At 40.1% G+C, this 11,379-nt stretch overlaps 1 protein-coding gene across 13 annotated transcripts in view; it reads left to right on the top strand.

Moving 5' to 3' along the window:
* The window catches only part of LOC107669256 (pre-B-cell leukemia transcription factor 3), a 95,548-nt gene that overhangs the window by 80,494 nt on the left and 3,675 nt on the right, over positions 1 to 11,379 (top strand). For 4 of the 13 annotated variants that reach the window (XM_016461426.1, XM_016461427.1, XM_016461428.1 and 1 more), the window contains exons 4-10: positions 1,149 to 1,339; positions 2,763 to 2,898; positions 4,315 to 4,344; positions 7,772 to 7,937; positions 8,510 to 8,587; positions 8,990 to 9,102; positions 10,068 to 10,157. In XM_016461426.1, the coding sequence (XP_016316912.1) occupies positions 1,149 to 1,339; positions 2,763 to 2,898; positions 4,315 to 4,344; positions 7,772 to 7,937; positions 8,510 to 8,587; positions 8,990 to 9,102; positions 10,068 to 10,157 (804 nt within the window). The remainder of the gene's footprint in view (positions 1 to 1,148; positions 1,340 to 2,762; positions 2,899 to 4,314; positions 4,345 to 7,771; positions 7,938 to 8,509; positions 8,588 to 8,989; positions 9,103 to 10,067; positions 10,158 to 11,379) is intronic. The other 9 variants (XM_016461430.1, XM_016461431.1, XM_016461434.1 and 6 more) reach the window with 7 other exon arrangements.

Raw genomic sequence — 11,379 nt, forward strand, 5'->3', positions numbered from 1 at the left:
GGTTGAACCGGGGCCTTTTGGTCTTTTTTTTTTTTTTTGGTATGCGGTACAGTTAAAGTGCTTGGTGTTTTGAGGAGATGGCTTGAAAAATAATAAGTAATAGCCTGCATGTCTATTTACCCCTGGGTCAATGACATCATGATCTTTTTTATGATTGAAATGTGAGATGTGTACATTCATGTGTTAATTTTTACTTGACAGTTACACAATGTGACAGAAACCAACATGAATACAAGTACACAACTTGTGTTTTAAACTAGATTTTACAGTTTTTCCTCTTGTTCACTCTTATTTGTCATTTACCCCCTACTGTTCATGCTGTACTTACACCATAAACAATAAAGAATGGTCAGGAGAACACTTTAATTTGCAAATAACAATCCTTTTAATATGATATGAAAGTTGTTTAGCTGATGGCTTAGCCAGTCATTGGGCTAAATTAGTCTGATTAACTTGCAAGCGTTTAAAAAGGGAGCATGTGGAAAAGGTGGCTCAACACTTTCACCCAGAGTAAATGCATCTTTCTTAAGGGTGTTCCTCTTTTAATTATCTAAATGTAAATACTTAACATTTTACTCCGAGTAATGAGCTAAAGTGTGCACTACCTACATTAGTTATTCTAATGAATCATGTATGAACCACTGCTTTAACGAAAAGCTGTTTAATTCTTTGGGCACTGGGCAGGTGCCAAATTGCAAATCGGCATTTGCATTCATAGATGACTTCACCTATTAAGTCGTTCAAGTCCTCCGCAGCACTACAAACAGTATGGATGGTGTTTTTCCCGTGCTTTCAAGAGCGGCAGCTTTGAACTTGCTTCAAAAATTGCTGATTGCTGCTCCAGAGAGCTTCAAACGAATGCAGTTGAACTGATGTGCTTCTTCTGCGCAATAACGTCAAAGAGCATTTCTGTCACTGTGCTGAGAGTATATAACGATTTTAAAAAGAGGGTCAATCTCTAGAATGTTTTTGGAGTTTAAGTGAGGATGCGATGCCAGAATTGTATATTCAGAAATGATTTATTACATGTAGCTGTTGAGTCTCAGCAGCAGATCCTAAAGGCTTCAGATTAATTTAGTTTTGCGTAATGCCTTTTTACACTCAGAATAAAAGCTGCGTCCTCAGCTCAAAATTGTCTTTCTCCACAGGCATGTAACGAGTTCACTACCCACGTCATGAATCTGTTGAGGGAGCAGTCTCGCACACGGCCCATCTCGCCCAAAGAGATCGAGCGCATGGTCAGCATCATCCATCGCAAATTCAGCTCCATCCAAATGCAGCTTAAACAGAGCACCTGTGAGGCCGTCATGATCTTGAGGTCCCGCTTCCTCGATGCCAGGTTAGTATCAGTGCGAGATCTGTCCACATAAACTACAGTATGTCTATTTACAAATGAGTTGTATCAGATGTATTTGAAAGAATTAATATTCTGCTATATGCAAGAAAGCAATGTTTAGAGAATATGATTTCAAGTTAACCATCAAATATATTGGCCCCAAAAGATGTGGTCACATTTACCATTTATAAATCAAGTCATATTCACTTCATATTAGGAAGTCATATTCATAATAGGATGTTTCATGTGAGGGCGATAAAGTTCCCCAAACATATTTCTCTAGTGTCCAAGATTGTCACATACATTTGCCATGTTTGCCGTGAACATATTGTTTAAAACGAGTACAAAAGATTCAGTTGTTTCAAGATTCAAGTTTGTTTCACAGTAATGGCTTAGAAAAGTTGTCTGCAGATGCCACTTGGTTTGATATTTTATCTATACAGTGGAATTCAGATGATTTTAAGTGTGACTTTAAGTGTGTTAAAATACTTTTTGGTGCCATTGTTACTTGAATTGGGAACCGTTTTTAGCTACATTTCGAGTTCATTTGACCTTTAACCTACACAGTCAGGGTTTAGGCTTAGCCACTGATGGTATGACACCTGTTATCAGCCGACCACAATGATGCATTCATTATTATTCAGCCATTAGTGGTTAAGATGTGTTGCCAAGAGCAGAGTTTTAGAGCCTAGAGGCCATCCACGGAGCACAGTCATACTAAGCACCTGAAAGCAGTTAAGCATTTTATAGAGTGGAAATGAAGTAATTTGCGTTTGGTGGGTAGGAGGTCATCAGCAGGTGGTCCAGATTACTGTAATCACAAACAGTTGGAAGAGGAGATCTGGAGAGGTGTAGAGGGGAGAGAAATGATGCCGTGAACATGAGAAAAGAGCGGATGAGGTCTCGAGGAGAACGCTCAAGTGAAGCGTAAGCACAATCGTTTGGCCGGCCACTCGTGTGAAAGGCATTAAACAAGGCGAAAGAAAGAAGCCAGCACTTAACCGTGGCGGGGTGGGCAGCAGTGAGTGGCGGTAAGTGCAACTCCATCAGGCCCTGCCCCAGTACTTGAGAACAGTGTTCAGCTGGCCATGGCCTGATTTTCCTAATGTCCCAAGATACAGCTCTGACTGGGAATGCTTGAGCACCTCTAAACACCCCCATCAGAGTGAAAGAAAGCACGATAGAGGGAGAAAGAGAGAAGGAAAGCTCGTCGCTCTAAACACTGAACATTTCACGCTTCGCTTAGAGCTCAACCGATAACATAACATCGTCCAGTTGTGTCTACATATGTATTCTGATAATAGCCTTCCCGACTTCATTTCCTGCCAGCAGCTTCATTATGAGTTTGGCCATCACACATGGTTTTATTTGAGTTTCTCTAATTGCCTTCCTCCTCTTGTTTTTCCCCCTGCTTGTCCAACGGCAGACGGAAACGGCGGAACTTCAGCAAGCAGGCGACCGAAATCCTGAACGAGTATTTTTACTCGCATCTTAGTAACCCTTACCCTAGCGAAGAGGCCAAAGAGGAGCTGGCTAAGAAGTGCAGCATAACAGTATCCCAGGTGAGACCACACCACCCATCCATGTTCCACACGTCCCGTTTGTTGGATAGTCTGGAAAGAATGACCGACAACAGGTCAAAGTCTGAAGACTTAAAGTCCCCATGCCCAGGGTTTAATTAGGTAAATCCAATGCCATCCCTGCTCTGTCCCATTTAAAATGGTATTCTTAGCTGATTTAAGCTAGTCTGATTTCAGCTGGTCTAACTCTGGGATCTTCAACCCTGCTCCTGGATTCACACTGTCCTTCAGAGTTTAGTTCCAACCTGCTCCAACACCCTTGCCTCAAATTTTCAAATGATCCTTAAGACCTTGATTAGATGGTTCAGGTGTGTTTGATTAAGGTTGGAGCTAAACTCTGCAGGACAGGGGTCACCAGAAGCAGAGTTTGAAGACCCCTGGTCTAGGAGGTTTAGATGGTTGGCCAGTTGGTCCCCTAGCCTGATCAGCTTAAAAGTGCCCAAGAACCCTCTAAAACCAGACAACAGACAAACCTGACAGGCTTTAAGACCATCAAACCATCTTAGACTGGTTTAGGCTATTTTTTCAGCAGGGTATCATAATCTAAGCTAACGGTGGCTAATTGGCTATGCTACGTCACACAAAGGCTCTGTCTCAAATGGTGCATCTAATGTGGAATTGGGGTGGACATGACCTTCTCTTGTATGATGTCTAGCTTGTCATTTTAGGTTTCCAAACCTTCTCAAGCACCCCATTTGAAGCCGCTATGCATCCTCGAATGTTACCCAGTAGTCCATGTGGCAAAGTATAGACTCTGAAGAGGATTGCGAAGGCTGAGGGTGCCATTTGGGACAGGGCCAAGCTTGATCACACCAGAAAGACTCTCCAGCGCACTGTCTCTCATTGTCCTCTTCTTTCCTCTCGTCACTGTCTAGCATTCATACCTGTTTGCTCTAACACATTAGTCTGATACTTCCACTGAGCTGAGTCTCAAGCAGGGCCTGAAGACAGAGTGTACCCTGTTGTGGATGGATGCCACAGTTTGTGGTGATCTGTGTCAGTCATTGTGTTTTAGAGTAAATGTGTGCACGCATGTGAATGTGTGTGTGTCAGAGAGAAAGAAGAGGGACTTTATTTTAGTCAAACAGTATGATTCATTATTGCAAGGAATTTAAAAGTATCACAGTGTTTTCCCACTCTAATAACTAAATTCAGAATCCACCTGAAGGCAAGAATACCCACCCACACCCATCTCCCCACAGACAAAACTCTTTTATTTTATTTTATTTTTCAAACGGTCACAGAGGTTGTTAAGGAAAATGTTTACTATTAACCTATCGGTCTTAGAGCATATCTGCATACTCTGTGATGTAATAAATGTGTTTTCTCTGTGGGGAGGGGCTTATGGAGGGTTGTTCAGAGTCAGATCCTGTAAAAGCCATTCTTTTTTGCCTTCAGGGGGTGGGAACCACCATCACAGTGGCACAGGTATGTCATGACTTCTCCTGCTCCACTTTTCTTGTGCCATTTGTTTTTCTTTGTTGCTTTTCCTTTATTCTGTCACCCCTTTATGTGTGTTCATTTATACCTTAGAACATGTTAAGACATACTCAGCACTCTGTTCCCCAAACGTCTACCTTTCCTGAACTTAGTGACAACAAATCTGCACACTTAATCAAGTGTCTAATGGGAGTGATATATTTGGAGTGCTTAGTAATCAAACCAAGTATCAGACAGTATTTATGTTGTAAGACTTCTGCTGTAATATACATATATACACCCCATCCACTCTTCCATAGAGAATTTCACTCAATTGTCAAACCGCTAAAAGTATGTGTCCCTTATGATTGTGTTATGTCTTGTCATTACACATTTTGACGTGCCTGTGATAGATATTTACCCCACATTGTATTTAATCAGTGTGTTCTGTATATGTTCAGAAACTATTTTTTATTTGGAAATAACTTTCATTAAATTAATTTGTATGTTGTAATATTTTGTTTTGTAGGGAAATGGTTGCAATGGGGCTAAAAATAGATGCAGTTTAGCAGTTTTTTTTTTTCAACAAATAAAATATTGTAATATTAATTTCTACCAGTTTTATTTATTTACATTTCTAAGGTAGCAAGTTTTTTTTTTCACTCTTTTTGTAACAGTTTCTAGCACATGTAGATCCCAGTGGTTGCCTGCGTTGCCATTTTTCCTGTATCTGAGACATGTGCTGATTAGAAGTGATGTGTGGTGTTAATGGTATTGTTGATGAAATTTGGTCGCCTTTATCAGGCACCACTTCACTCAGTGCACAGAATCAACCTCATTATCTGAGCACAATCTCTGTGCATGCGTGATGCTCTGTCTTCTAAATGCAGCACACAAGGTCACATGATGCTTTTTTTGGGGAGAGAGTTTTCATAACCACTGTGATTTTAAGCATTCTAGTTGGGGTTATTGTGCACCCTCCAAATGAGTGGGCACAAAGTGTGGTGCCCATCACCCAATTAAATGCAGTTCTTCCGCTTCGATCTTCCTGCGGTTCAAACGAGCGACACTTATCAATATTTCAGCTCATTATACATGTAGCAGAGCTCTGCCTCAGGTTAATGTGTTAACTATTAATGCAGACCGCTTCATTATTGATAATATCAGCAGCCCTGGCTACTGCAACCGCCCATGACTGGGAATGTGTATGTGTATGAGTGTGTGTGTGTGTGTGTGTGTGTGTGTGTGTGTTGAAGCCAGAAGTCTGAGTCTCCATTTAAGCTCCACTCTCAGCAAGAGAAGCAGTATAAATCGGGAGGTATTGAGACCTGAGTAAGATCATCCATCCCATTTCAGTGACACTAGCGGCGTATTGACCCAAGCTTGGGGAGGGAGTAGTGGGGAATTATTTACTACACCCACACAGGCTTCCTCTCCATTGGTTTAAAGCAAACAAACCAGGTATTAGGTTCCAGTATAGAAGTCTACTGGGTCTCTAGTCTGTTCTCGCATAAATATGAAACCCAAATGCATGAGGTAGATTTGTTTTAAAATTGTAGTATTTAAAAATATTTGTCAACTTAAATTCAGTGTGGTATAACCAACATGCAGGAAGTAATTTAGTTTTCATAGGACAACAAAATCATAAAACATGAAATTATATCACAGAATGGGGCCCTATACCCCAATACTGAAGATCAGTTGTGAAAACCCTAATATATATATATATATATATATACACGTGTGTGTGTGTGTGTTTGTGTGTGTGTGTGTGTGTGTGTGTGTGTTTGTGTGTGTTTTTTTAATAGCAAGGCCAGGTTGGTACAGGTCAAATGGAGTAAACCCCAGAATACTTATTGTAATTATATAGTATTCAAACATTTATGATATTTGTTTTTAAAAAAAAAGTTTTACTTTAAACCTAATCAAATAATGTTCATGAACACTTATGATGGTTATACCCCTTACATTCATTGTTGCTTTCGATACTTTTTGTACACATTTTTTGTTAAGATATCCTATTTTCATCATCTTTATCTTTCATCCTTATTTGTCATTGACTCATACAGCTATAGAACAATCATTTAAATTAGTTATATGTTGTAAACATGTTTTTGTTTTGTTAAAATATGAAACATTAGGGTTAAAAACAGCTAAGTTTAAGGTATTTAATCTATAGAGGGAGGTTAGCTTAGAGACTCTGTGTGCCTCTTTTCCATGGCCTTAAACTGCTTCATAAGCAGGTTAAGTAAAAAGGATGACGGCTAGTGCTTTCATTGCTTCCAATTAAACCTTGCTTGTTAGTTTAACCTCTAGGTAAACCCATCAAACAATTGATGTTAAGGCAAAAGCCTGCCAACGGTGGTGGCTTCAGCCGAATGGTCATTAATTTTAATTGCCTAGATATTAAAGATTTAGAAGCGCAGAGGCATGGTGGGGGTAGAAATGATCTGATGTCATGTAAATTCAGCCGCTGTAGCGTAGTGTGGCTCGGGCTGCTGGAGATATTAAAATGGAAGCAGAGAGGTGGAAATTAAATAAAGCATCATTAAGGGGCTGAGGCTCTCTGGTCCTCCAGTCCAGCTAGAGCTGGAATACGGCAGGAGAGATCGCCACAGCGACAGGCCACTGTAATTTATAGGGCTATTAAGAAACAACCCTTAATCTCTTTATTATTCCACAATTATGCAGTGCTAGCATTTGCACATCTACCACCCCCCATGTGACCCAGATCTTATTGTTTCCTGGCTGCTGTTTTTAGTAAAATTTGCATTATTGTAATTATTAATGTATTGCGTTAAGGGCTGCTTTTAGGTGTACTATCTGAGTTGTGGTTATTATTATGTTTATTATTTGTCTTAAGGCAGGAGCACAAAAGTGGTTTTATGCAAAAGAAAATAACATTAGTGTTATTAAGATACATAAAACATCCAAGTTACCTTTAAAGAAAGGTAGTGAAAGTAAAATCTAAAGATAGTGTTATGTTAAAACTCTTATTTAGAATGTGTCCATTTATTAAATGGGGCCAGGGACCAGAACAAACACTTTTTTTAGCAAGATCTCTGTTAGCTTTACAAGGAAATATACAACCTTCACATTTGGCACTAGCTACCTGATCCCATAAGCACAACACTGATCCAAATTTTGCCACAAGACGAGCAGCCCCTTGTGTGTTGGTTTTGTCTAGAGACAAACAGAGAGCATGTCACGCCTCCATCCGCAATAACGCACAAGCTCTGTCTGATAATCGCTTAATTAGTCTGCATGCCCAGCGGATATTACTGTGGGAGGCTGGGGACTGTGGACTTGATGGACCCAAACATGACATCTTGAAACAATCACTCTGCTCAGTGCACAGTGCCTTGTCTGCATTGACGTCTGACACCCCCTCCTCTTTTTTTCCCCCTCTTTCCTTTTCTTTCCATCTCTCCCTCAGGTATCCAACTGGTTCGGCAACAAGAGGATCCGCTACAAAAAAAACATTGGCAAGTTCCAAGAGGAGGCCAACCTGTATGCCGCTAAGACAGCCGTGACTGCCGCGCACGCAGTAGCTGCCACCGTCCAGAATAGTCAGACCAACTCACCCACCACACCCAACTCCGGTAAGCTTGCACTGATCCCGGACGAGCCCCCAAAAACCAACCAGCCATCCCCTATCCCAGCTTGGTCCCTTCTGAACCTCTGCTCCCTCTGGCATGCCGGTTGGCTGCTGTGACAGTGAGAGGTCCCAGACTAGGGTATGATCCTCACTCTCCTGCCTCTGAGACTATACATGCTGAACGAGACGAACAAAGTCAAGCAGAAACTGTGTGAGCGGGTTGCACATGCTGAACATGTTTGTAGATTTGAGGGGTGGGAGGGTGTTGGTGGTGGTAGGGGTAAAAGAGATAATCCTCACCCACTGTCCTGCCTTTCTATCCATAAATATGTGACAGGTGTTAACCCGCTGTGAATTAATGGAAATCTCTTGGTCGGAGCATGTTACACTCTTGAAGAAATGTGTAGTATGAAATAATAGTGAATATTTGATTAGTAGATTGATACAGTGTCTACCTTAAATTGATGCTCTTCAGACATAATAAGCAGAAGATTTGACTGTGATAAAGACATGGCTTAGACCCTGAGGAGTTGTGGGTAAGCAATTTTTAAGGGGTCCCCTTTTTCTTGCACCCAGGATTCCAGATGAAAGATGAAGAATTTCAGCTGGACTCTGCAGAGAACAAAAACACTCTATTAACCAACATGTTCACTGGTACTGGCCTTTTCCATAAGCTTCTTATTGTCCTTCTTGTCATTGGCATATAATTCCACTTATGAACTAGTCCACTAGAGTAGGAATAGGTGTGAACTCCTGTGGAAAACTTAGACCTCCAACTCCATACACCATCTTTGTCCTTTTTTTGTGATTTCCCCCCTTTGTTTTGGCATTTTTGGAGACCCCCACGTGCCCTTCTAGATATGTAATGCAACCTAGCCGTCATCCCCATCCCTATCCTTTCATTTCTTCCTTGTTTCTTTTGCTCTCCATTTGTTGCTTGCTTTACGAGCATCACTTCTAGCGTGGCGTGTGATGCGCGTATGTCCTCGCACATATAGCCTCTCTTTCTCTTTCTCATCCTCTCGTTATTCAGCTCCTTACATCTTTCCTTTCTAGGTTCGTCAGGTTCTTTTAACCTCCTAAACTCGGGGGACATGTTCATGAGCATGCAGAATCTGAATGGGGATTCTTACCAAGGGGCACAAGTCGGAGCCAATGTGCAGTCACAGGTAGGCGCTACGCACAGGAACTGGGGCTGTGAACCAGAGCAGACTTGTCAGCTAGCCTACCATCCACATTAAAAACTCAACTCCCTCCCCCTCAACATATAGACAGTGATACAGATTTGATCACCCCCTCAACAATTAGTTTCATTATAGTCATGAAAGATTAATGATGACTATAGTCTGGACATGGATGGATCCTTCACATTTCCAGTCTGGACCCCCAAATAAATTACCATATCACAGCCCATAAGAGGCCCGTCTGACTAGAGACTCATTGTTTAGAGCATTATGCTAGTATATTGATCCTGGAGCAGACCCCATTTTGTAGTTTATGTTGTGAATGCATTTGGCTCTGACTTGAGCTCTTGGGTTGGTATTGGTTGTATGGTACTGTTCTTTCCTCCAAACCTCTATATCCTTTTCTGTCCCATTTTCATCATGATTATCCCAATTTTCCATGTCCACATAAGCTAATTTCATCCTCATGTTAAAAGACACCATTTGAAGGAGAGAGACAAAGAGTTAATGTGTACTGAACATTTCTCAGATTCTCAATATCTGCTCATGGTCTGATAATGTGTTCTTACATACCGTATTCTCCTCCAACTGTTGTCATGTGTGAATATTATTGTGTTTTGTAGTAAATTCCAAATGAAAACTATTCCATTCCTTCTTTCTATGTTTTTGTGTTTAGAGCCTGGAAATAGAGTTACCATTGCCAGAAAGCAATAGAGAGGGGAAACACATATGTTGTCCTAAATGTTGCATTAAACCACATATGTATCCCTAACTTCATTCAGCTGCATATTCCATTTTAGTATGATTCATTTAGTAAACCGCAAAGCCATCAATTTTTTGTATAAACACCATTGCCTTTGTTGTCATCATACAGCACTGTGTTGATGTTTGCATGTGTTTCTGTAATGCAGAATGTTGACAAGCTTGACTTCCTGTTGTGTCCTCTGTAGGTGGATACCCTGCGCCATGTTATCAGTCAGACGGCAGGATACAATGATGCCCTGGGGGGAAATCCCATGTATAGTCCACATGGCTTGAATGTAAGTACAGTCTCAGTCAGCCATGACTGAATTGCCACTGAATTAAGCAATAATAAATATGCTACACTCATCCTAACATTATAGAGATAATATATAACTCAAGCCTTTTTGAATGAAAATAGTTAAATACTACCATTCAAAAGTTTGAGGTCTGTAATTTTGTTTTTTTTATGTTTTGAAAGAAACTCTCATATGCTCACCAAGGCTACATTTATTTGATCAAAATATAGTAATACTGTGAAATATTATTATAACTTAACTAATTACTAATTAAATATATTTCAAATGTAATTAATTCCTGTAGTAGCAAAGCTGAATTTTCAAAAGCTATTACTCCAGTCTTCAGTGTCACATGACCTTTCAGAAATCATTCTAATGTGCTGAATTAATGCTCAAGAACCCATTCTTATTTTATCAATGTTGATTAATAACTTTGTGGAAACCATGACACTTTTGTATTACTCTTTGATGAATATAAAGTTCAAAAGAACAACATTCTTACACTTTTAATCAATTTAATGCATTCTTGTTGAATAAATGTATTATTTTTTGTTAAGAATATTTGCTTTATTTAACAAAATGGTGTGCCGTTTGGCACATAAACACCAACATTTTAGGTTGGCATTTACTAAGAAATGATGTTGTGAAAATCATTCATCAGTTGAAAAACATAAATCAGAAGGACCTGAGTCAGACAGCAAGAAACCACCATAAATCCAAACTCCACGACAAACAGAGTGATGATTCAGAAGATGACAGGAGTATCTATCCCATAATATGCATAAAGCGGAAAATATGACATTTTTTTAAAGCGGGAATAAATGCTTTGCTCAGTAAAAGCTCAAGCGGCTCAAGTATTTGGGAGTGGTGTGAGAAAAATGAGATTCAGAAATATATTAAGTCAGTTTGTTGCCTGTGTAAACAGTTCCTATTACAGTAACCTATAACGTGGTGATGAAAAGGCTTTTACTAGCACATCTTGCCTCTGTTTGCCTGTTTTGCAATGCTTCAAAGAATTTGCAATATCCTTATCAACATGATGAAATATGAAAGTATGATTGCCTGCAGCCATCTGCAGGCATGAATTTTATCTTCCTTGATGAGGTTTGATATGATTTTTTTTTCCAGCCATACACTGCGTAATCTGAAACCATCAGAGTAAAGACTCACTTATTTGATGAGAGAGAGAGAGAGAGAGAGAGAGAGAGAGAAAAACAGACAT

This window comes from Sinocyclocheilus anshuiensis, unplaced genomic scaffold (assembly GCF_001515605.1).
Source record: "Sinocyclocheilus anshuiensis isolate Anshui unplaced genomic scaffold, SAMN03320099.WGS_v1.1 scaffold404, whole genome shotgun sequence".
NCBI classification, from domain to species: Eukaryota; Metazoa; Chordata; class Actinopteri; order Cypriniformes; family Cyprinidae; genus Sinocyclocheilus; species Sinocyclocheilus anshuiensis.